A 26,945-nucleotide genomic window follows, 5' to 3' on the forward strand; every position below is an offset into this window, starting at 1 on the left:
TAAAACTTATAAAGTCACGGATCTTGTGCTAAACAATCCAGAAACAAAACAGCTTTCCCTACATAAAGTCACTCATCTGATTTTAACCTTACATATAATCTAATGTTATATTTTACGACACACAGTTAAGAAAAAGGAATTCTACAGCTGGGAAACCTGAAGGCAGTCTTTCCTCAGGTATCTCCACACATGGAATCAACAATATACGAATAATAATTATTATTCAAGTAGAACATAAACACATGAAACAAATGTGATCTAATAAAAAGGCAGGAAAAAAGTCTGTCCTTCGTTACATCAAATAACCTAGCTTTCACTTTAATATAAAACCACATAGTTGTATTTCACATACTTGAAACCAAAACTGAACTGCATGAAAAAAATTCAGTTTAGAAAAATTCTACTCAATATGAATTTTTTAAAATCAACTTGTAGATGAGAAACAAATATATCTGAATAATGAAAGCTACATATTAACCCATAAAAATTAATCACAATCCAATAATATGTGAAGTTGTTAAAATAAGATTAGTAGGTTCTTAAGTATGGAAGGGAATACAAGATCTAAAAATTAATTTATATCTCTTTACTTGGTAAATTCCCTGAGAATCAAATGGTATTTTCTTACCTTAATAATATTTCCTTTACTTTGTGACATTATGTGTGATTGATTACTCCATTTTCCCACTTGCCCAGATTTCCAGTGATATCCACTTGACCTTCAGTATATATAAATAGAGGACAAAATGTAATTACTAAATACATTTCTCCTTTTAATGAAAACAAATATATTTTCCCTGTTTGAAGAAATGAAATTCAGTCATTAACATGTAACAGATCACCACAAAAGGAAAATGAAATATCAATAATGCCACGATAGCCTTGGTAATTCTAAAATATAGCTCTACCATATTTGGAACTTTTGAGAAGAAATGAATAAAAGTAAAATGTCCAAACACAGATGAAGAATTTCATTTTTTAGACATTTACAATGACTAACGATACCTTTACTGATTTATAGGAAATTTTGCAGATTGCCATGCAGTTTTAAAAGCTAAGGGTCCACAGGTATAAAGAGGAAAAGGAAGCAAAACAATACCGAAAACAGCAGATGTACTAAGTGATGAATCCCGTATTTAAGACTACAGATCAGCTCCCACACTGAAAGGTAAAGAGAAGGCAAAGAAGGCGAACTGTTTACTGATGGCTTTCAAAGCACTTTTGAGTCTCACAGAATTTTTTGAAGTCAACAGGGCAGAAATCCAATTCTCACTTAAAAAATAATGAGACAAAACTTGGCCAAGGTCACAGAGACAATAAATAATAAAGTCAAGGTCAGAACACTGAACTTCTATCTTCCTGACCAATGAGTGGCAGGTTCTCATTCTGGCTATAACATTTATTATCTTTGTGGCCTTAGAAAAACACTTAACTCTTATGAAAACTCCATCAAGCTTTAGAACATTTTTAAAAACATCCCCAGCTAATGAAAACACACTCTTGAGTCTGATTTCAGGAACTCTGATTCACAGATATTTCATTATCCATTGAGAAGTGCAAACTAAGCTCATCAGATCATTATAATAACAGCAACAAAATATACAATATACTTTGTCACCTGGGATGACATATGACATTGAGATGCTTGATTAAATCAATGTTCTGGTTATTAGAGGGAGTGTATGTATGTGTCATGAGTATTTTCCAAAGAGTCATACTTTAAAGATAAATACTACTGGAGATATAGTAAATTCTGAATTTTCTTTAATGGTTCAGAAGATATTTCATAGATATTTGATGATCATCCCTTGGAGCACCAAACAAAGCAAATTTAATATACAAAAAGCCTGGCAATATTTAGTACCAGCCAAAGCACATGAGACATGAACTGTCATTCTCTGTAGGAAAAAGTTATACATTTTTGAAGCCTATTTGAAAGACAATTTCTCCAATATCTACCAAGATCTAAACTGCATATATACTTTGACCTAAAATTACACAGGTAAGAATTTAACCCTTTGATACTCTTGCATATGTAAGCAAAATATATATATAGAAGCATATTCATGGCAGCATTTATAATTATAAAATAGGGAATATTTAAATAAAGATATCAAAAATATGCAAAGAAATATTACATAGCCATTAAAAGAATGAGATCACTTTTGTACTGATGTGGCAACAGCACTAAGATATATTAAGTAAAAAAAAATAGAGTATGAATCATTTTATAGATAACCTCACTTGTACAAACATAAATGACAAGTCAGATATACACACACACACATTCATACAGACACATATATATACATATATGCTTATACAAAGATAAGATATTTGTGGGGGGGATAAAAACCTTAATTATTAAAAGCAGTGCTACAAATGGGCTGGGAGTAGCCCAGAGCAAAGAAGATATCATTTCCATTACATAACTATCAATTCTGTTTGATTTGTGTCATATAGATTTATTATTTGTGTAATAAAGGACAATTCTCAGTAAGATGAGCACAGATATAAAGCACAATATTGGAGAGTGCTCATTAATAAAATTTCAGCTAAAGCACATTCATCTAAAAATATTTTAAACATACTTGAGGGTTTGAATGATTCTTATATACGAACATGTAAACTCCTGCCTCCCAAAAGTTTTTCATAAATAAAAATGACCTTAAACATAAACTGGTGATCTCCTACGGATGGCACTTTTATGACAGTAAAGGCTGTGTTGCTGTGCTAAACATCTCAGGCTACAAATGGTTCAGAAGAGTCATGTAAGAAGAGAAGTAAGAAAGTGTAAGACCAAAGAACATTCAAACAACAAAACAAAAACAAAAAAACAAACACAAGTAATGGTAATTTTAAAAAGCAGCATGCCTTCTATAAAGGACACAAATAGAAAAAGTAGGAGAAATTTAATACTATTTGTTCAACAGGAAAAGCCAGAAATCATTCATTCAAGGCAGATCTTTGTTGAAATGACAAGGATATATGAAACATTTCCTTACACAACTCAGTTTATTCCTCTCAAATCCCCTAAAAATGTCACTTACCCTCTTTCTTCCTTTTCTCTGCTCCAAATTGATTGGAATTCCTGTAGTTTCTTTTCCATTTGTTGGTTCTCCAACTCTAACTGTATCTTCTCCATCCTCAGTTCCTGAGCATTTCTGAGTATTAGTTAAACACAGAATGTTCATTTGTGGGAAACAAACAAAAACAAGGCAAAATAATTTTATATAATCTTTTGCCCTTAATTAAAATTATGAATAGTAAATAAGTGATGGAGTATCCTAATTACGTCCTTTGCATTCTGTGAAATACAGTTTCTAAAGTTAGCATTTACCTCCCATTAACATTCTCCTTAAGGTATGTAACTCTTCAAATGTCAGATTTTTGTTTTTCCTATTACACTGCGAGAGATTTCAAATCATAATTCACTTTCCATATGAACTCTGTCTTTGTATATGCACAAATATCTATACTATATAAATAGAAAGCAAAAGAAAAAACATTTTCTAATTTTCATACTGTCTTTCCTCTAAAGAATTCAAGTAGTTGGAAGAATACTGTTTAAAGTATCTAATCTTTTCTCTACAGAATACACATTTTTGCTGACCTGATCATCTTAGAAACCTTCAATAAATTTCTACCTCTATGTTGTATAATACAAAGAAAGCAAGAAAGAGAATGAGAGAGAGAGAGAGAGAAAGAAAGAAAGAGAAAAGAAAGAAAGAAAGAAAGAAAGAGAGAAAGAGAGAAAGAGAGAAAAGAAAGAAAGAAAGAAAAAGAAAGGGAGAAAGCAGAGCCTGTTTAGGGCCTATTAGGGAGAAAGCACCCATTGAGGGCCTCTGTACAGGAGCTATTACATTAAAGGGATTGAATGTGAACTGGGCCAAGTCTCACCTATTGTTTCCTCTGAAAGAAAGCAGTAAAAAAAGAACTTTTTGAGGACAGAGGAGAGCCCTCTTACAGATTCTTGTGCAAGAGATTTTGATAATAATACCTGAAGCTCATCGAACATTTGACACAAGCCATTTTCTTCATTTGACAGTTCTGGTCTCTTGTCAGTATTAGTCACTGTGTTCAATAGGTCTATGCCAACCTAGTTCTCTAGCTTTTATTATCTATCATGAGTTTAAATCTCTTTCATCGTTATTACATCAGTGTTTGACTATAATCAAGTAGTGTGCGTCCCCAAGGATTCAATGACAAGCAATCAAAATAAGAATAATGGAAATGAGAAAAGGCCACTAAATTATATAAACAGTCACCAAAAAGCAAGCACCAAAGCGGACACAATCCAGAGAGGTACATGGAAAGTTAAAGGAGGCAAACCACTCTGCCAGTGGGTTCAGAGAAGCTGGTAAAGATACTGATGGAGAGGCACTATTTTCACTTTATCCATTCCATAAGGAGTACTTCAGCCCTTAGTACAAACAAGGACTGTGCTGACAGGACATGTAATAGGAGGTGAGAGGATATGAGACCCAGTGGAGATTCCAGTACAGAGAGGAACACAGACACACATGAAGGTAAACGAAATATGGTTATAATGGTGCTGTCACTGGAGAAGTACCTGGAGGTACCCGAACACACAGGGCACATGCCCAGCTGATGGCAAGAGCAGTTCCTGGAGAAAGTGAGGTCTGAGCTGAGCCTCAGGGATGAAAGGACCTTGGGGAAGTCAAAGGGAAGTGGTGAGAGCAATGTTCTAAGAAGAAAGAAAAGTGTGGGCACAGGGAGAAACAGGTGATATGTGGGTCAAGGCACCAGAGGTTCCACGTGACCAGGCATTCTGTGAAGGAGGGGAAAGTGGCAAGAAATGGAATTGCTGATGTGGAGGGTGACCAGATCATGAAGGGCCATGTAGGCCATGATGAGGATTTGTATTCTGTAAGTGATGAGAACCATCAAAGGTTTTTAACAGAATTGATTTTAGAAAGATCACTCTGACTACAGAATGGAAAATTAGAGGGTGTAAGGCTGAAAGGCAAGTCAAGGCCGCCAGTTGGGATACTATTTCAAGAAGCCTAATAATAGAGAGATGATGCTGGTCTGACTGGATAGAGACAATGGAGAGAAAAATGGGAGAATTTGACAACTCTAAGGAAATAGAATTAACTGGACTTGGAGACTGACCAGAAGCAGGGGACTCACCAGGAAAGAGAAAGGAAAGAATCTAAGACAATCATAGGGTTCTTACTCGGGCAACCAGGAGGATAATGATGCCTAGATCACTTTGCAATGGAATGGGGAAATAGTTTAGGATTGATACCTGAGCTGGTCTCCCCTCCCAAAGTCTCAATGGCCCACAACACTTTTCACATGGCTTCCAGAGGAAGAGTTTGAAGAGTACAAATGTGATTGTGTTACTCACTTGCTTAGAAAACTTTTAATGTTTTTGAAGTCCCCACTGTGGTAGAGGAAAGGAATGAGACTGGAAAAAAAAAAGAAAAAGCCAGCTTACTGACCAAGTGTTCAAGTTGATGGGATGCTATGGGTCTGAAATAAGACATGCGTTCCTCCTGGAAACAGCTTCAGACACAGAGTGGGGTGGAGCGGGGGGGGGGGGGGGCATGTGGTGCAGGTAAGGCCACTGAGGAAAACTAAGGTTGATCCTGCAGAAACCAGGTCAACCCAACAAATGCAAGGGCCAGAAATAACCTACTGAAATGAGCTGAGGGCTGGGAAAGAGGAAGACAAATGTTGGAGAACACCAAAATGTCAGACAAGGTCAAGATAATCATTAAGATAGTATCAAATGAGCAGAGGCTTGGAATAAGGAAAGGGTAAGAAAGGGAACTCCAAAGATATTAACATAGAGTGGGTGTTCCTGTCCTAGCTTTTGTAGGTTGCTGATCATGGGTGGATCAGAGACCTAAAGGCCATGAAACAGTGATTCCCCCTCCCTTCCAAAATAAATTCCAAACTCCTTAGTGTGGCATAGAGGTTAATTTACTATCTATACAATCCTTCCCTTCTCTCCAACTCTGTTCTCTGTCCCATAAATTGCTGCATGTGTCTGAAAGTTCCCAAAGTATGTGGCCCCTGTGCCTTTGCACAAGTTTTCCCCAGTAACTACCCAAATAACTGCATCTTTCAGGCAAAGCTTGGTGACCTCCTCACCCCTGCCCCAGCAGTTTATGCTTTCTCATCATACGATGCTTCACAACATACTGTAAATGTGATTCTATCTATTCACATCCTCCACAAGCTACCTGAGAGCAAAGGTTGTGTCTTCTTACTTTAATGTCCACCATTCCCTATCACAGTGTGTAGAATACATGCAATTAATGTTTGCTGGATGAATGGTTTATAAGTATATAAACACAGACTTGAAACATATGACCATAATCAAATTATGTACGTCCCCTTTTCTTTTTACACAAAAAAAGAAAAATTGGTAATAGTAGCAATGGGATTGCTCTCCCTCCCACCAAAAAATGGTAAAAATAATACAGATGATACTGAACAATAGGAGTTTGAACTGCATGGGTCCACTTACACACAACTGTTTTTGATAAATACAGTACGGTATTGTCTTTTCCCTTCTTTATGAATTTCTTAATAACATTTTCTTTTCTCTAGCTTACTTTTTTGTAAGAATACATTATATAACACATATAACATACAAAATATGCATTAATTGACTATTTATACTACCCATAAGGTCTCTAGTCAAGAGTAGGCTATTGGTTGTTAAGTTTTGCGGGTGTCAAAAGTTCTGTGTGGATTTTTGACTGTGCTAGGGGGTTAGTGTCCCCAATCCTTGTTGTTGTTCAAGGGTGAACTGTACTGAGATTGCCATATATTTGTATAACATTTTCCAGCTTACACATGCTCTTACACACAGTTATCTCAAAAGTGAAGGAAGAATTAGGAAAGTCTGAAGACACTGAATAACCACAGGACTGTTGATCTGATTCAGGGAACTCAAAACAGATTAAAAATTGACAGTCTGGGGGCACTTGGGTGGCTCAGTTGGTTGAGCGTCCAACTTCAGCTCAGGTCATGATCCCACCATCTGTGAGTTTGAGCCCCGCGTCAGGCTCTGTGCCGACAGCTTGGAGCCTGGAACCTGCTTCATATTCTGTGTCTCCCTCTCTCTCTGTCCCTCCCCCCACCGCATCTTGCTCTCTCTCTCTCTCTCTCTCTCTCTCTCAAAAATAAAAACATTAAAAAAAAATTTTAATTGACAGTCTGTCCCCAACCCAGACTGACTGACCCTTACTGATTTCTGAGAGGAAGGCCTTGGGAATTTCCAGTGACACTAGATGATCTCAAAGGGAAGCAGTATATTGAAACTTCCCATACCCCTGCCATGTCATAAAATTCCCAAGATACCAGAATTGCCTGGTTCTAGCTGAATGCGTTCACAAGGCAATCCAAGACAGATGGTACCCTTCCAAGACAAAGATGAATTCAACATACTGTTCCTTAATAGGTGAAGTGCAGGGATAGTTAGTACCCTCTATTCTCCATTTAAAGGTCTCTCAGCCCAACAGTCTCCGTAAATTTCAGGGTCTTTCAGTTTCTTTAGGATGATTCTTTTTAATTCTGAATAAGTGTCACAAAACTATTTGTAACTTTCTGTTTGACTGCTTCAGTAGTCAATAAACCCAAACTTCATTTATCACTTTTCATTTTGATATTGTGGCAGAAATAATTTTAGTCCTCATTTTTTAAACTATTAGGGATTTAAAATATTTCAAACCTACTCTCTTATAGATAAAAATGCACTGATGTAAAGAAAATGGAGGAAAGAACTCAAAAATTTAAGTTCAACTCTACACAGCCTCATATAAAAAAATACTTTAAATTACAGAAATGTTAGCAATTATTTTTATTTAAGTAATAAATATATATACACTTACTTGTATTTTAGTTTTACGGAATTTCCAGGTTTCCCCCATGGAAGAACTACAAAATCTTTGGTGTTCATGATTACTGCCTTTTCCCCCCCCCCCGTCTTGATATTATCTAAAAATTATTGTGATTTGCAAAAACATCTGAAAAAGTAGCAGAAAAAAGAATAATGTCAGAGTAAAGCAGTTAAATTACAAATTCAAAACTACATACAATTCAGACAGGTTTTAAAAACAGAAATTGTTATGAAGGGAAAAAGTTAAATCAAAGGCTAAACAATAAATACACATATGTTAAATATATAAGTTTGACAAATATTGATATACTAATGAAGTTATAAATATAGCATATATGATGTAATTAAATTTTTACCAATAATTATGTAGCAAAAGACTGTGGAAATAGTCGATTGAAAGTGAAGAATGTGGGGTGCCTGGGTGGCTCAGTCGGTTAAGTGTCCGACTTCGGCTCAGTTCATGATCCCATGGTTCGTGGGTTCAAGCCCCATGTTGGGCTCTGCTGAATGCTTGCTACTTGCTCAGAGCCAGAAGCCTGCTTCAGTTCTGTGTCTCCTTCTCTCTCTGCCCCTCCCCCACTCGTGCTCTGTCTCTCAAAAATAAATAAATGTAAAAAATAAAAAAATTAAAAAGGAAAGTGAAGAATGTACTCATTAAGACAAGTACATATTCTGTCTCTTTCTATGGTGAAGAGTATAAAAATATAAATCAGGTTTTGTTTTCATCCAAAAATAATATCCAAGGCTAAATATAGGAAAAAGAAAAGAACCTTAGAGATACAATCCAAACTCAAAACCTTTTTTTGTTCACATGTGGTAATATAAAATGAGAATTAAGGTATGTAATAATTACCCAGAGGCATTCTAATATCCTCATTCATCAAAGAAAATTTTAATGATGCTCTTTGCCTAAGATCAGAAATTAGCATATTTAGAAAGAATTTTTCAACAAGAAATGAACAAAGAAGATTTTCTGCCTAACTCCAAGTTAACCAGAAAATTAAATTATTCAGAACACCCTATTTCCTGAGTATCCCAATTATTCATGGTTCTATAATAATTTAGTCTGTAATGCTGAATTACTGAATCACATGCACAACCATTAGGTTTTTATACGAATAAAAATTTCCAAATTCTGAACGCCCTTAAAGAAATATAAGGGCCATTGCCATAGAGTCCATAGTCTTAAATGGACAAACCATTTGATACTGCTGGTTTTTATATGTGTTTCCTATGTACTTAAAACCCCTATAAATATTTCCTAAGCTCTGCTATATGCAAGGCACTGTGTTAAGAGGCATGGAGTCAAGGCCCAAGGAGATCTGTTGATTGGCTCAAATGGCATAGAGTCAAAAAGGGCATATAAGACCAACATATAAAAGCCACAAAATAGGGTAGAAATTATAAAGTCCATAAAACTTACAGATGTGATAATATAAGAAGAGAGAGAGAATTCAAGCTGGCTAGCATTTAAAGTGGCATTTTGAGGAGAATGGGGGCTTATATAAAAAGATATGGACTGGATGAACACTTCATACTATGAGAAAGAACAGCTCTTGAATGGGGACTAATGACTGGCTCCATTTGGTTGATATTCGGGTTACATGGAAGGGGAAAAGTAGGCATAACTTTGGACATTTAGGCTGCAGCTCAATAATGAGTGGCTTTAAATGCCAAGTTAAGGCATTTGGAATTCAATATGTAGCTAATAAGAGGCACTGAAAGTTTTAGAGGGAGAACAGAAAATAAGTCTAGAAGCTTTGCTCGAAAACTTAAGGAGAGAAGGCATTAGAATAGGAGTAACCAAGTGGAAGGTTATTGTCACATAGAAGTCTATATAATCAAATGTGCAATTCTTCAGTTTTGTTTCTTTGGGACACCATATCATAATTTCAATGATGCAACCACTGATCAAGACATTTTTGGAATACCTCTTTGAAACCTCCTGCAAAGTCTGTCATATACCCAACAAACATACAAATCTACTTTGTTGTGGCTCATTTAAAACTAAAAATTATAGCACTATATGCTAACTAATTTGGATGTAAATTTAAAAAAATAAAAAATTAAAAAAATATATATTGTTTGGCAGGAGTGAATACTTTATTCATTCAAATCTAGTTTCAAGTTATTCTACCTCCAAAAAATCAAATCTACCCTGAAAGGGTAGATTTTTACTACCTTGGAGAAAATTCTGAAGGAATTTATTTCTGACGATAATTTCAAATAGAATTATACAAAATAATTTTATATTGTAAGAAAAGTAGTAGATGCATCATAAGACTAAGTGTATTTGTGCCTTCAATAAACACTTGTGTTGTTTTTTTTTTTTTAATTTTTTTTTAAGTATTCACTTTTGAGAGAGAGAGAGAAAGAGAGCTGGGGAGGGGCAGAGAGAGAAGGAGACACAGAATCCAAAGCAGGCTCCAGGCTCTGAGCTGTCAGCACAGAGCCAGACACGGGGCTCAAACTCCCAAAAACGCGAGATCATGACCTGAGCTGAAGTTGGATGTTCAACCAACTGAGCCACCCAGGCACCCCCGGTAAACATTTATGTAGCTACTCCTTCCTGACCTGTTTATGGGTACTGATATCACAATAGTAAATAAGATACAGTGTTTTCCCTCAAAGAACTCAAAATCAAAGGGAAAGCCACACGATGACAATACCATGGAACATTCCAACAGAAGGAAATACTTAGGAGGGACATTTAACTTGGACTCGTTTCTTAAGTACCAAGTCCTCTCTCTCAAAGCTAAAATGAATGTCAAAGAAAACTAAAGATAACCCCTGGAAAACTAAGATTTGGTTTGCTTTTGCAGAGGGAGGATACATCATCTTCTACCCCTTCCTTGTAGGTAAAAACTTTGTCTCACTTAAAAAAGACTTCAGGAATAATCCTACTCAAAAAGAGTCTCTATCTCTTTTTGATCATTATTTGGAAATCCAACTGCTGGACCCTAAGTCTACTGTGATAAATTTTTCAAGAAGACTTTCATACTGTTATCATTGCCACCATTATCAAAAAATAAAGTCAAAAATTATACGTGGGTTTTTAACTGTGTGGGGTGCTGGTGCGCCTAATCCCCCACATCGTTCAATGGTCAGCTGTATATGTACGTATGCATAAAGCTGAACGTACACATGAAGACTGAAGTGAATAAAAAAAGTCTGTAAATTTCATTAGGATGAGATGATTCAGATTTATAGCTCTGCTGATAATGTGATTTAACCAATAAATGGTCTTATTTGGGGGCATTTCACTTCATTGAATGCAATTAGTAAGGCTCCCTCTCAGTTAAATGTTTTATTAAGTCACACACATAAGCCAATTTTCTCGTATGAAGAGAAAAGCAAGATTATAATTGTGAGTCATGCTGTTCCGCCTGTTTCCTTTCATAAAACCAACAGAGAATTAGTCACCTTTCTTGGGACAGCAAGGAGATAATAATGTCAGCAGGAGGAATAGCAAAGCACAAAACTTTAGTCATTTAATGGAATCAGGGAAATAGAGATAAACTCCCTATTATGCAAACTTTGTAGTTCCACTTGTCCTTAGGTGACTCAATTTTTTTTTTCTGATAATTAAATACCAAAGGTTTAATAGTTATTTGGAAAATGTTCTTGTTAACTGACTTATTAGACTGCATCATTTTTCTGTCCCCAACCTGTTTCTCCCCACATGTGTACAGATACTATGACCCAATATTGTCCATGATGGTTTGATTCTCCTTCTACATAAGTTCTCATCCTGGGAATGCAACTCAAGCATCAAGGCCGGCTACCACAGAATGGAAACAAGGAAATTATGATGATTTATACTCGTAGAAACTCAGAGTATTTATCAAGAGTTGCCATAGTCTTCTAGAATTTGCCATGACACCACTGGCAGAATGGGAGGTTTGGGAAACCACTGTTTTCAAGATAGGACAGTTTTTGTAACTGAAAACTTATCTAAGATTAGCTGATTAGTCTAATGACCTGAAATCATCTTAGACTTGAAAATTCAAAAGCCAATAAATAAGAATTTTTCCTTACTTCGACACATATTTTAAGGTCCAAAAGCCAACTCTCTTGGATGGACTAATATGTTTGCCATAGCACTTAGAAATCAGATACCCAAGCAAGAAATATTAAATAAAAATGAATTTCAATAAAAATGGTAGTTTTAAATTCTTAAAAAGAATTGTATCCTTATTCTAAATATATATATATATTTAAATATTTTTAAAAATCTAAGGAAAAAGACTGATAATACATGATCCCTGGCGTGTCCTGTGCTTTAGTGGCCCACTAAATAAATATATGCCATTTTCTACTAGCACAGGCCATGAAAGTAAATCAGGTGCTGACTTCTCAGCTGCACTTAACCTTTCAGCCAACCAACACAGCTGATAAACGCTGCTTCAGGGTATTAAATAGTGCCCATGGCACCCATTTTCTTTTTTTTTTACCTTATACGTGAAGGTTCCATTGAGAGCAATTAAGAAAGTTTGCTTTCACTCTCAAGGGGCAAGGTATCTTTTTTTTTTTTTTAATTTTTTTTTTTCAACGTTTATTTATTTTTGGGACAGAGAGAGACAGAGCATGAACGGGGGAGGGGCAGAGAGAGAGGGAGACACAGAATCGGAAACAGGCTCCAGGCTCTGAGCCCTCAGCCCAGAGCCTGACGCGGGGCTCGAACCCACGGGCCGCGAGATCGTGACCTGGCTGAAGTCGGACGCTTAACCGACTGCGCCACCCAGGCGCCCCTGGGGCAAGGTATCTTTTTAAAATAGTTGTCAACTAAAAATGATAAGTAATGTTAAAAGATGCTAGGTTTAAGTTCAGAGGACCTTTGTGTTAGAGTGGTCTCTGAGCCTGTTTATCCATGTATTAAATGATAAGAATTCCACCCCCACCCAATTTGCAGGATATCAAACAAAAGGACTCTAATTTATGGTCTGTAAATCAGCGGGCTCCTTAAGGGCCACCAGAGAGCTCCGGGTTCAGAGAAGGGGCAGCGTTAGAAACTACCCTGAGAAGGGAATGAGGGAACATCAAGGTTTTTCTCAAACCACAGCTTCTCTGACTTCATTGGTTTTCATAAGGAGCCTCTGAGTCAGATTTAATATAAAGAAACTCCTCAATAGCTTAAAAAATGTTTTAAAGGCACAACGTAAATCAATACACAATTATTATAAACTGAAAACTTCATATGATTACAAATAGCAATGAAAGTATTTAATTCATAAATTAAATTCAGAACCTTAAGCTCTTTTATATTTATCTATCCTACCCATTCTCATACAATCCACTATTATCCTAAGTGGTCTCTTCTGAATATCTTAGAAATGGGAAAATTAAGGAAAGATTGGTGACAAAGCCAGAAAGTACAATTTTATTCCCAGTCCTGTTAGCTCTTAAGACTTGAAATCTAAATTGTTCTACATCCTTAAAATGATGAATTCATATCATTCATATTCTTCTCCCTTTCATATTCTTAACCTGTCATTAAAAGGAAATGTAGAGAAAGAACTGTTTGGCATCAGATTACCTTCTAAATTTTACAGTAATGTTTTTAAACACCGGTGAAAACCTTTTGGGTTTCAAATTGCCTCTATGTAATACAAGGTTATAAATTTCTTCTCTAAAACTTTTCCCCTTACCTAGAAGGAAAAAAAGAAATTACTCATCTGCTCTGTTTGGTACTTGAGAGCTTCAATTATGCATTCTAATTTTCCTAAGCATTATGCTTTATTTTCCACTTTTCTGCTCACCAAGTTTTATTCCATTCATTGCCAGGTTGGAAGGCCACCTCTACGATGCAGATTTCTTCCATCAAAAGTAAACTTCTCTTTCTGTAAGAACATCATGCGTATTACACTCATTTGCTATTATATGCTTCCTTGTGCTATTTTTTCGGCTTTGCTTTTATAGGTGTGGTTTCCGTGAGCATCCCAAATATTTGAGGGCAGTCCTGCCACTGATCTTTGAATCCCCAGCAATTAGAAGAGTGCCTACATACAACATACTGCCAATAATAATATGCTAACTTTTAAATATTTAGCTTTTTCCTACTGCTTTGAATTTATTGCACAATCTTATGAAAAAAAATTAAACAAACACCCTCTTTCCCACTTCAAAATCTTTTTGTTTTCTTTTTTCCATGTATCCTACCAGACTCTGGTGAACATTCAACAAATATAGGAACACCTCTTCTGTGCCAGGTATCAGATTAAGCTCTGAAAAACAAGGTGAGCCAAACAGGTATAGTACCAATCCTCACTGAACTTGTAGTCTGGTGAAAAGAGTAAGAAAAAATTAAAAAGCAAATAAAATAACTGTGGGAAGTACGAAGTGTATTGAAAGAAATAGACAAAAGACTTAGCTACCTACAAATAAATGTGTAATACAACTGGAAATATCATGGGAGGTCAGGCAGGCCTCTACGTACAGGTTATAAAATAAGGTGATACAAAATAAGGTGAGGTTTTTGTTCTTATTTTTGTTTTCATTTTCCATAAGCATACAGTTTGCATAGTTTTAATCCTGTGTAGCTTCAAATATATACGACTTCTTTTTAATGAGTCTTGCTAACTCTGGATTTAAAAAGTCAGGCTAGGGGCGCCTGGGTGGCGCAGTCGGTTAAGCGTCCGACTTCAGCCAGGTCACGATCTCGCGGTCCGGGAGTTCGAGCCCCGCGTCAGGCTCTGGGCTGGTAGCTCAGAGCCTGGAGCCTGTTTCCGATTCTGTGTCTCCCTCTCTCTCTGCTCCTCCCCCGTTCATGCTCTGTCTCTCTCTGTCCCAAAAATAAATAAATGTTGTAAAAAAAAAAAAAAAAAAGTCAGGCTATAAAAAAAAATACATAACTGAACCCATATATGAGCACCTCTAGTGCCGATTTGGGGACAGAAGAAAAAAAAAAAAAAAACCTCCCACAGCTTCAGATTTCTTAGGAATCTGCCACCCCTCACCTTGGGAAGCACGGACTTCTATAATACAGCGGGTGCCTGTGGCCACCCAGGCAGAAAGCAAGCTACAAAAGGGGACGTCCTACTGGATTGCCACAGAACCAAATTTCCCATAAGGCACCCCTGACTTCAAAGGATGGAAAAAAAAGGGTAGCGTTTGAAAAGGTCAGGTTGTAGAGGGGGTATAATTGACAAGGCCCTGGTTTTCTTGCCTGGGGGATCACTCTCGGTTCACCTCATGGGCTGGAAACTTCTTTGTTAATAGAAAAAGAGTTTTATCCTGAGGCCAAGGCCGTGTCTTGCAGCCCGTGGGCCTGGCACTGTGTCGGGCACACGGCAGCGCTCAGCAAACACCTACAGGGCCGGCGCCCCAGCCCCACCCGGAACCCGGTCTACTTTCCCGCCGTCCCGCCATGCTCCCCGCACCCGGCGGACCCGTCGGTCGCCACTCCGCCCCGCCGCCCGCCCACCATAGTCATCTGCAACCTGCTGACCCACCTGGAGACCCCAGCCGCCTGCGTCACCACCGCCTGCTGGAGCTATCCGGAGCTTCCGCCTCGGTCTCCTTGGTTACCGCGTTGACTCGGTAGCCATAGCAACCAGAACACTTGGTCCTGCCGCCATTGACCAGCAGAGGGCACAAAGGAGCCCTGACGCGAGTGGGAAGCAGGGAGAGGAGCTGAAAGAAGAAAGAGAGGAGAGAGAGAAGAGAATGCAGGAGAGCAGGGACAGGGAAAGGACCTTCTCAGAAAGGACAGGGCTGAGAAACCCAGCAGGCCTTGAAGGCTTCCTGCTGGAAGGGCTCCTGCCACATTCCAACCACTCTTCTAAGAGTTTTATCTGTAATATTTAATTCATCCTCTTAACGGCCCAGCTTATACCTAAGAAAATCAAGGCACAGAAAGTTTGAATAACGACCCAAAATTACAAAACTAGAAAATGGCAGACCCAAGAAGAATAACCCAAGCAGTTTAGAACTCCCACATATGTGCTCTGTTCAACTGATTATCAAAGGTCACAATAGGTAAAACCAATACTAGAATCTAGGGCTCAAGAGCTTTCTTTATACCCAAATATATGACCCATGGTGTGTGCGAATCTAATATATAGGGAGAGAGGGAGAGAGAGATAATCAACCCATGCTTCTCACACTTTTCTGTTCCAGTCACCTGTGGTGAAATTTTTTGCTTCCTAAATATGCTGTAGTTTTTTTTTTTTTTTTTAATCTCTATTTTATATGCTTCAAGTAGGATATGTGGTTGGTTCTGCAGTCAGTTGGTGTAAAAGCTTCTATCTCATCCACAGTGTTATCTATCTTGTAACTGGAGTAATAATCTCAACTATTATGGTTAAGATACTAAATTTGCACCACTGTTTTCCACATTAATGTGTCTGCCAATACACATTTAAGAACACATCTAGGGGCGCCTGGGTGGCGCAGTCGGTTAAGCATCCGACTTCAGCCAGGTCACGATCTCGCCGTCCGTGGGTTCGAGCCCCGCGTCGGGCTCTGGGCTGATGGCTCAGAGCCTGGAGCCTGCTTCCGATTCTGTGTCTCCCTCTCTCTCTGTCCCTCCCCCGTTCATGCTCTGTCTCTCTCTGTCTCAAAAATAAATAAACGTTAAAAAAAATTTTAAAAAAAGTTCACTCTTCTACACCTTGGAAATACTGCAGCGAAGAAAACATAGCACCCCTGTTATCAAACTTGTAATTTAGTAGGGGCAGAAAGACAATATAAAATCATACAAATGTATGTCAAGTGCTTTGAAAAAAACAAAGCAGAATAAAGAAACAGAAAATAATTAAGATTTCACATTTAGGTTAGATGGTCAGGGAAGTCCCAGAATGCAGGGAGAGAGGAAGACATGGGACAATCAGGGCCAGGAACATTCCAGACAGAGGGAAGAGCAAACCAACTTCAGTCTGGACCCAATCAATAGCAGTATTTTGCATAAAACCTCTGATCACTTCTGTACAGCACATTTTCACTTTAAAAAGGAATTCTTACCATGTACTTACTGGTGCAATCGTAAAATTAAACTCATAAAAATAATGTATACAATATTCTGGTACTTGTCAAAAGCACTGGAAAGACATTAGCTTACTTATATTTAGAGAAATAGCTTAGCTTATGCACAGTTATGCAAAACAAAGCAGAGCCAAAAAATAAGCTAATGCCAAGTTACAGGGTACAATGAAAAATCTGAAGAGCTTGTCTTTCAGAACCATGATTAGTGACAAAATGAAATGAAACATGTAAAAACAATGACACCTCTAGAGATAGGATTTCCTCTCTGCTGAAGCAGAGTGCATTTAACTGACACCGGCAATTCTGCAAAAGTTTACCACATCTATATCAGGAGCACAGTATTCCTGAGGGTTTTTGCAAATTCATGCCTATTGCACCAGTGTGAAGACAAGATTTGAACGCAAGTTTTCAGAACTAAGGATATTCGATGTAAAAAGATAAAAATTACCCACACTGATAAAACCTAGGTAGGACACAGACTCACTGAATTCAAAGGGCATCTACAAGGTCATGTTTAAAAAAATATTCTCTCTCTCTCACAACACACACACACACACACACACACACCTGCGCTAAGCAAGCCCCGCTCATTAAGTAACCTTATTTTGTACTTGGTAGGCTGCTGTCTGGAGGAAAATTGTGGCAGGCTTCAGAACTTTCTGGTCACTCACAGGTGATAAACGTTCTTAGAAGAGTTACAAAAACGTCCAGTTCCATATAATCTTCAAACCTCTGCATGTGATGTAGTGTTAAGGTTCTTCCCCTTTGCGGTGGTTGGGCCTTCTGAATATAGGGAGGCCTGCAGTCAAGAATGGTTACAAAAGGCTTGTGTCTCTGTTCCTCATCATCCATTCTTGCTTGGGCCTTAGTAATTACCTACATTGAAATCACGGGAAAGGGTTTAAAGCAGAAAAGTTCTAACCTGAATGGTACTGAGCCTGCCAGGTGTTACGAGTAGTCCATTCTCCAGAGACTATCCCACCCCCATCGACGGAGGACCTCTCACCTGCATTCCTCTAGAGGCAGGTGATGCCTTCTCCTAACACCTTTGCTTACTGAGCCCCAAGGCCTCAACTGATCATTCTTGCTTCTCCCTGCGGGGTCTCAGTGATCCTACTGGACAGAATTTTAAGTGACCCATTTTCGCTTACATTTTTGCATGTTCCATGTCTGACCTACAGGAAATCCTCCTGCATACTTTGCCCCGCCACCCTGTGAGTGCACAGGACAGCCAACACAATCCCCTCTCTTTAGCTCAACTACCAACAACCAGCAAGCTTAAGAGTTGCACTTATGACTCCACAGATGGAAGTCAAAAATCAGTCTGCTGGATCTCCATTTGCGGGGACCCCAGTGATGCATGTCTTAACCAGATCTGAAATGACAGGGACTGTTAACAGACATGTCCAAAACATGAAAATAAGGTGAAGGAATAATTACATGTCCTTTCAATGCCCACTGTAAGAGCCCACTCAAAGATAACCTTATTCTCTAGGAAAATAAACCTTTGTGTGCTTATCATTTACTATTCTATTCATAAGCCTGGGTAAAGTTACACATTAATTGGTAGGTGTTTTCATCTATATCTTTCATATCATGTGCATCTAGATGCAGATAAGATCCTTACTTTAGATAAAATAATTCCAGAGGTTGTGGTTTCATTGCCCTGTAGTACATTAACTAGTTTGAAATCTAACCTAGAAATCCTCTACCAATATCTTGTGTCGATGTCTATATATAGGTAGCCTCTCAAAATTTTTCTAAACATTTATTTACTTTTGAGAGACAGAGAGAGACAGAGCATGGGCGGAGGGGGGGCAGAGAGAGAGAAGGAGACACAGAATCTGAAGCAGGCTGCAGGCTCTGAGCAAGCTGTCAGCACAGAGCCTGATGTGGGGCTCGAACCCACAAACCGTGAGATCATGACCTGAGCCAAAGTCGGACGCTCAACTGACTGAGCCACCCAGGCACCCCAGCCTCTCAAAATTTTTTGAACCAGCTTTACCATTCTAGTGGTTTCTTTTGGAGTGAATTAAATAAACTGTGGAGCATATACATTCCAGATTTATGGAACATGTTCTTATCTACTATAACTGCACGTTGATATTACCAGGCCTTTTTCTTTTGAAGAGAGATGGGACACAGCATACAAGCAGCTTTCCAAAAGTACTCTCAACCTTCACTCTACTTCTTGGCTCCTCAAACTCTTTTCTAGGCAGGAGTTGGTAGTCGGTTCAGGACTACAAGTTTTCTCCCATCTCCACTGTACAAGTCCTGCAGTATAACCTTACTTTGAAATGGAGCATCTTCTTCCTTTAAGCCCTGGCAGGCACTGAATATAATAAATCCTATTACATATGGATGGGATTTTTCAAATTGTCAAGGACAGTGAGCTTTAGAGGCAACATAAAATTACAAAAAGATTTCTCAGAACCCTGAATTAGTATGATATAAATATATTTAAGAGCATCTGAAGGGCTCAACTTAAAGAAGGAAGAAGAAACATGTAGTTGGGAGGTGACATTGTCCTTTTATAACTTTTCTCAGCATTGTAATTTCTGGCTGTCACCAATGACACAGAACGCTTCAGCAAATAAATTTCCCTAACACAAGGCAATTATTACTGATGTTTCACAAGTAGAAGAAAATCATCAGGGCATAGGATAAATTTCTGCTTCCTGCAGTGTGCAGTTCTTTCCCAGTTGAAAAATAAATGTACAGGCTTGTTGGACGGGCACAGCTTCATTCAGTCAGCCTTTATTCAATACCTGCTCTATCCCAGGCACTGCCCGAACATGGATAGAAAGAGGAACAAAGACAGCATCTCCACCCTGGAGGAACCCACTATCTAATGAGAGACCTGAAAGTTTACAGACAATTGATATGTAATGTAGCAAATATCATATTTACAAAATAGGGAGTCGTGACATGTTTGTGGCATGGCCAGAATCTCTGGGTCGTTCAAACACAGTATATATGGCAGAGAGGTAAGGATACAAAAAAAAGTGCTGTGGTCAAATTTAAAAGCATCTCGGACATTATACAATTCACAATGGAAACCCCAAAATTATTTTTAAAACAGAAAATAATCATCCTACTATGCTTATAGCAGCATCCTTCAAAGCTAATTCTGGTGGTAGTGTGAGGACAGAGCAAAAGGAGAAGATGGAAACAAAGGGACAATTTTAAAATACGGCTATATTAGTCAAAGGTAGAAACAGTGAGTGTAGAGTAAGTCAATACAGAGGTGACAGGCCAAATGAGACAGATTCAAGAGATTTTGTAAACTCTAACAGCACTTGGAGACTGAAGACATGTGCTTGTCAAGGAATAGAGAACAGTTCACAGAGAGTAGGGACCAAAGAGGTGATGTAGAAAGTAGTTCCGTTTTGAAGTTTTTACTTCTGTGATAGCAATAAGAATTAATAAAAAAATAAAATATAGGTCTGATATTGGGAAAGTGATTGGGCTGGTCATATATATTAGAGTGGCATCAGCACATGGAGAGTAACCAAAGATAAAGGAAGAGTTTACATACAATTCATGTAAATAGGTCCCAGAGTAAGCAAATCGAGAACTCATGTCATAAGGTACTTGGAAAGACACTTTATTTGAGCATAACATTATTTTCTTTCATTTTTTTTTTTGCTGCACCCTCTAATTTAATATGAGGTTAATATTTCTTGCTTCCATCCAGGGATTGATAAACAATACTGGTGCACACCAATAATCCCCTACTCATCCCCCTCCCTTTGCCCGGCAGTAATCTGTGCCCCGTGGCAGCCATGTTTTACTGCACAACCCAACCCACTCTTAGAATGGTTTAGCAGACAGGAGTCCAAACTAGACCAGTCAGATTCACTCTTGCAAGAGTGTGAAACTGAGACTAAGAAATTCTTAGGGTTGCAATATTTGGCCATTTGGACCACAGGAAGAAAAAGAAAAGAAAAGAAAAGAAAAGAAAAGAAAAGAAAAGAAAAGAAAAGAAAGAAAAAAAACAAAAGTGGGGGAAAAGACAGGAAGAGGGGATTCTCTGGGGGCTCTCCTTTTCCTAAAGAGTAGCTACATCCTAGCCCTTGGGTTTCAGGATACACCCCTGTATCCTTAAAATAAATTCTCCTTTGTAACTTAAACTAGTTGGTTTTGGTTGTTCAGAACAAAGAAATTTGACTGCAATGAGTGCCAGAAGAATTGCAATAAAAAGTAACTTTCTTTATAAGTCAAGTCCAAGTGTAGATTCCCAGAGAATTCTTTTAAACAGCTGTAGAATATTAATCCATGTCTCTCATAATTTTAAATTAATATTGCTATATATGCAAAGATAGGAAAGCCATTTGGCATTCTTTTGAAGCCATTCTCTCAAAAACTGCTAAAATCTCTTGTTTATTTTTTAATCAGTTTCATTTCTTAGTTTATTTGCTTTAAGTTTAGCTGTGCCCGTTTTTCTAGCAGACAATTATTTATAATTGATGTAGCTTTAGGGAAAAGCTAATCTTAAAAAGAAAAAAGCTGGCATTTCAGAGAAAAAGTCATTCATTTCTGATCCTTGCCAAGTTTTAATAAGTGTATCCTACTGTCTTCTGGAGATTTATGCACTGTTAGCTGTTCTTCATTTGGAAAATTTGCATTTTTCTCTTATGCACTCAAGCTGGGAGGCACAAAACAAGAGTTACAAGGTTTGTTTGACATGAGATGTCTAACAGTAATTTTCTTTCATCAACTTTATTCTCCTACAGTTCTCATCCCCAAGGGCAGATTTTTCATCAGATTTCGTGAAACATTTTATAACCACCTTACCTTTGCAGAAGTTGCTCTCAAAACATTCCAAAGGAGCTGTCACAATTCTCTCCCGTATAGAGCAAACTAGATTTACTATTCTTATGCCCACTTTGAGTTAACATGATCTATGTACCCATGTTCACACTAACTCAGAAAACCATATACATCTAATGTGAAACCATGGACAATCACCAGATACTTACTGATGATCTACTACATACCAGGTCCTTTGATATATAGTGGCTACAAACATAAACAAGACAGAATTTTATTGTCTTTACAGGGAAAAAAATAGTCTAGATGAGAGACACAGAGAAGAATTCAGAATAACAACTGCTAAAACTGTGTGAATCTGTGGGAGCACAGACGAAGAACACTAACCCAATAGTAGAGGCTCAAGAAAGGCTTCTTAACGCAAGTGATGTCCTAGCTAGGTTTGGCCCAGATGGTTGAGTAGGAGCTCCAGACTGGTTTGGGTGGGCTGGGGGGATGCTGAAATTAGGGAACATTCTGGGTAGAAAGAAAAAAGAACATGCAAACTTCCCCACAGTGAGTTAAAATATGGTAAGTTTAAAGAATTTAAAAATTTCCAGCATTACTGAAACATGAAAAGGGATTAGGGTAAGTGGGGAAGGGGGAAGAAAAGAAGTGGGAGTCATACTCTGGCAAAAGGAGACTGATTTAGAAGTTATTGCTATAGTCAAGTCAATTACATACTAGTGGCCAGGCCTGGGCATAAGAAGAAATATTAAAGGGAAAGTGAAAGGATCCAGTATTCACACTGAAAAATTCATTAGTGGACTTGGAATTGACTAGATAAAAAGCTGAGGAATGAAGGGTGATCCCACAATTTATGGAAACGAAGACAAAATTTTTGCACTTATGCTCATGAGATATTGGTCTGTAGATTTCTTACAATGTTTTTGTCTGGTTTTGGTATTAAGGTGATGCTGGCCTTATAGAATGAATCAGGATTCCCTCTGCTTCTATCTTCTGAAAGAGGTTGTACAGGATTGGTATAATTTTTCCTTCAATGTTTGGTGGAATTTACCAGTGAATCCATTTGGGCCTGGTACTTTCCATTTCTGAAGGTTATTAATTATTGATTCAATTTATTTAATATATACAGGCCTATTCAGATGGTCTATTTCTTCATGTGTGTTTAACACATTGTATTTTTCAAGTAATTGGTCCATTTCATCTAGGCTATGATGTTTGTAGGCCTAGAGTTGTTCATTGTATTCACTGTATTCATTGATTATTCTTTTAATGTCCAGTAGATCTATAGTGATCCTCCCCTCTTTCATTTCTGATGTTAGAAATTTGTGTCCTCTTTTTACCTTAGGTAGCCTGGGTAGAGAATTATTGATTTTGTTGATTATTTTGAAGAACCAACAACTGATTTTCTTAATTTTCTCTACTGTTTTCCTATTTTCCATTTCATTAATCCTGTTCTAATTCGTATTATCTCTTTTCTTTTGCTTACCTTAGATTTAATTTGATCTTTCTAGTTTCCTAAGGTGGAAACTGAGATGACTGATTTCAGATCTTTCTTTTTTTCTAACGTGTACATTCAATGTTATAAATTTCCCCAAAAGCACTGTTGTATCCCACAAATATTGATAAGTTGTGTCTTCTTTTTCATATAGTTCAAAATATTTTTTTCATTTCTCTTGAGATTTCTATTTTCACCATGTGTCATTTTGAAGAGTGTTGTTTAATCTCCAAGTATTTGGGGGATTTTTCAGCGATCATGCTTTATTGATTTTTAGTTTAGTTACACTGTGGTCTGAGAGCAAACATTATATGATTTCTATTCTTTCAAATTTGTTAATGGGTGTTTTATGGCTTAGAATGTGGTCTATCTTGGTGAATGTTCCATGTGATTTTAGAAGAATGTGTATTCTGCTGTTGTTGGATAAAGTAGTCAATAGATGTCCTTTATATCCAGTTGATTGATGGTGTTAAGTTCAATTATGGCCTGATTGATTTTCTGCCTGCTGGATCTATCTATTTCTGACAGAGGGGTGTTGAAATCTCTAACTGATAGTGGATTTATATATTTTGGCTTATAGTTCTACCAGTATTTCCCTCACATAATTTGTCACCCTGTTGTTAGGCGCATAAATGCCTAAGAGTTACATCTTCTTGGAGAATTGACCCTTTTATCATTATGTAATGCTTCTCCTTATTCCCAATACCTTTCCTTGCTTTGAAGTCAGCTTTGTCTGAATTTAATACTCCTGCTTTATTTTGAGTAGGTTAGCATGTTTCATATTTCTCCATCCCTTTACTTTTAATCTGTATGGGTCTTTACATTTATTTTTTTAATTAAAAAAATTCTAATGTTTATTCATTTTTGAGAGAGAGAGAGAGAGAAGCAAAAAGGCGGGGGCAGCGAGAGGGGAGACACAGAATTCAAAGCAGGCTCCAGGCTCTGAGCTGTTGGCACAGCTCACCATATAGCTGGCTTTTGTCTTTCTTTTTTATTTTTTAAATTGTTTTAAGTTTTTATTTGAATTCTAGTTAGTTAACATACCGTGTAATATTAGTTTCAGGTGTACAATATAGTGATGTAACACTTGATAGGGCACCGGCGCTCATCGCGATGGGACTCCTTAATCTCCATCAACTATTTAACTTATCCTCCCACCCAACTCTCCTCTAGCAGCCATCAGTTTGTTCTCTATAATTGAGAGTCTGTTTCTTGGTTTCCCTCTCTCTCTTTTTCTCCCCTTTGCCCATTTGCTTTGTTTCTTAAATTCCACGTATGAGTGAAACTATATGGTATTCGTCTTTCTCTGACATATTTCACTTAGCATTATACTCTCTAGTTCCATCCATGTTGTGGAAAATGGCAAGATTTCATTTTTGATGACTGAATAATATTCCATTGTGATATACATCACATTTCTTAATCCATTCATCTACCTATGGACACTAGGGCTGTTTCCATTACTTGCATATTGTAGATAATGCTGCTATAAAACATCAGGGTGAATGTCTCTCTTTGAATTAGTACTTTTGTATTCTTCAGGTAAGTAACTGTAGTGCAATTGCTGAGTCATGGGGTAGTTCTATTTTTAATTTTTTGAGGAAGCTCCATCCTGTTTTTCAGAGTGGCTGCACCAGCTTGGGTTCCCAGAGCAAGAGGCTTAGGTCACTAATTTGTTCTTCTGCTTCTTCCAGTCTGCTGTTCATTGCATCAAGCCTGTTTCCAATCTCATTTATTGCACTCTTCATCTCTGATTCTTTTTTAACTCTTCTATCACTATGGTAAGGGTCTCACTGATGTCTTCTATTCTTTTCTCAAGCCCAGTGAGTAACCTTATGGTTATTGCTTTAAATAATCCATCAGTCATGTTACTCATATCTATTTATTTAGATCTCTGGCAGTGGCCTTATCTTGGTCTTTCATTTGGGATAAATTCCTCCATCTTCACATTTTGTCTAATTCTCTGCCTTCTTTCATATGTTAAAAAAAGCCAGTTATGTCTCCTGCTCCTTCTTCAATGTGGCCTCTTCTCTTCCTTTAGTTGTGGAGTTTGTTCTGTCAGTTTTCAGGTCAATTTCTAGGATATTTAGGATGATTTGATAGTTATCTAGTTGTGTTAGTGGGACAAGGAGAGATTAGCATCCTCCTCTGCTGCCACCATCTTCCTCTCTCCCCAGGTTTTGTTTTTCAATCCACTCTGACATTCTCTGTCTTTTAATTGGTACATTTAGACCACAGAAATTCAAAGTGATTATTAATATAGTTGGGTTAATATCTATAACATCTGGTTCTTCTTAAAATTTGTTACTCTGTTCTTTGTTCTTATTTTTGTCTTCCACTTTTTCTTTTTGTAGTTTTAATTGAGCATTTTATAGAATTCCATTGTCTCTCCTCTCTTAGCATATCAGTTATGCCTTTTTAAAAAAAAATGTTTTTTAGGGTCTCCTGAGTGACTCAGTTGTTTCAGCATCCTACTTTGGCTCAGGTCATGATCTCACAGTTTATGAGTTCAAGCCCTATGTTGGGCTCTGTGTTGACAGCTCAGAGCCTGGAGCCTGCTTCAGATTCTGTGTCTCCCTCTCTCTCTCTCTCTCTCTGCCCTTCCCTACTTGTGCTCTGTCTCTGTCTCTGTCTCTCTCAAAAATAAACATTAAAAAAATTAATGTTTTCAGTAGTTGTCCTACTGCTTGTAATATACATTCACGACTCATCCCAGTCCACTTTCAAATAACACTATATCACTTGATGGGGAGTGTGAGTACCTCATAATAACAAAATAATCTTAATTCTTCTGTCACTTTCATGGTACCATTGCTGTCATTCATTTTATTTATATATAAGCACGCACACACATACACACATGTATATATACATATATACTATACATATATAAGCATATATATGTACTGTAACTTTGCAAAGTTAACTCTTACCATTTTGAACAAACTGTTAACTGTTAACTCAATTTAGAATAAGAAAAGGAAAAATAAAAGTTTTTCTTTTACTGTCACTTGTTCTTTCTCCAGTGCTCTTTTCTTTATATAGATCTGCTTCTTGCCTATATCATTTTCTTCCTCTCTAAAGAACTTTTAACATTTATTTCAAGGGAAGTCTACTAGAAACAAATTCCTCAATTTTTGTGTGCCTGTAAAATTCTTTATTTCTCCTTCTTGAAGGATGATTCTGGGTAACCACCTTTTTTTTTTTTTTTTGGCATACAGTTTTTCCATAGGCTTCTCTCTCCCTCTCTGTCTCTCTCTCTTTTAGTTTCAAAGTTTTATTTAAATTTCAGTTAGTTAACATACAGTGTAATCTTAGTTGCAGAAGTGAATTTAGTGATTCATCACTACATACAACAGTGCTAATCACAAGTAGGTAAATTCTTAAGGATACAAAATTCTAAGTTGGTGGGATTTTTTTTCTCAACACTTTAAATATTTAAATCTAGACACTTGGGTGGCTCATTTGGTTGGGTGTCTGACTCTTGATTTCAGCTCAGGTCATAATCTTATGGTCATGGGGTCTCTGACAGCCCCATGTTGGGCTCCCTACTGAGTGTGGAGCCCACTTGGGATTCTCTCTCTCCCACTCTCTCTCTGCCTCTCCCCTTCTCTCTTTCTCAAAATAAACAAATAAGCATTTAAAATATAATATTTAACTCTACTCTCTTCTAGCTTGCAGTTTCTAAGGAGAAATCAATATAATTCCTGTCTTTGCTTTTTTCTAGGTAAGGTGTTTCTGCCTCTGCCTTGTTTTAAGCTTTTTTTCTTTGTTTTTGATTTCTATAATTTGAGAATGATATACCCAGGT

At 37.4% G+C, this 26,945-nt stretch overlaps 1 protein-coding gene across 2 annotated transcripts in view; it reads right to left on the reverse strand.

Annotated features, from left to right (window-relative positions):
• The window catches only part of ZBBX (zinc finger B-box domain containing), a 129,134-nt gene extending 111,401 nt beyond the window's left edge, over positions 1–17,733 (reverse strand). Inside the window, exons 1-6 of one of the 2 annotated variants that reach the window (XM_032594696.1) lie at positions 17,461–17,733; positions 15,331–15,511; positions 13,639–13,719; positions 7,872–8,006; positions 3,051–3,164; positions 629–719 (exon numbers count right to left, since the gene is read on the reverse strand). In XM_032594696.1, coding sequence (XP_032450587.1) covers positions 629–719; positions 3,051–3,164; positions 7,872–7,939 — 273 coding nt within the window. In that variant the 5' untranslated portion in view covers positions 7,940–8,006; positions 13,639–13,719; positions 15,331–15,511; positions 17,461–17,733. Of the gene's footprint in view, positions 1–628; positions 720–3,050; positions 3,165–7,871; positions 8,007–13,638; positions 13,720–15,330; positions 15,512–17,460 lie in introns of those variants that run through there. The other variant, XR_003971632.1, reaches the window with a different exon arrangement.
• Between the last annotated feature and the right edge of the window lie 9,212 nt (positions 17,734–26,945).

This window comes from Lynx canadensis, chromosome C2 (assembly GCF_007474595.2).
Source record: "Lynx canadensis isolate LIC74 chromosome C2, mLynCan4.pri.v2, whole genome shotgun sequence".
In the NCBI taxonomy this organism is placed as follows: domain Eukaryota; kingdom Metazoa; phylum Chordata; class Mammalia; order Carnivora; family Felidae; genus Lynx; species Lynx canadensis.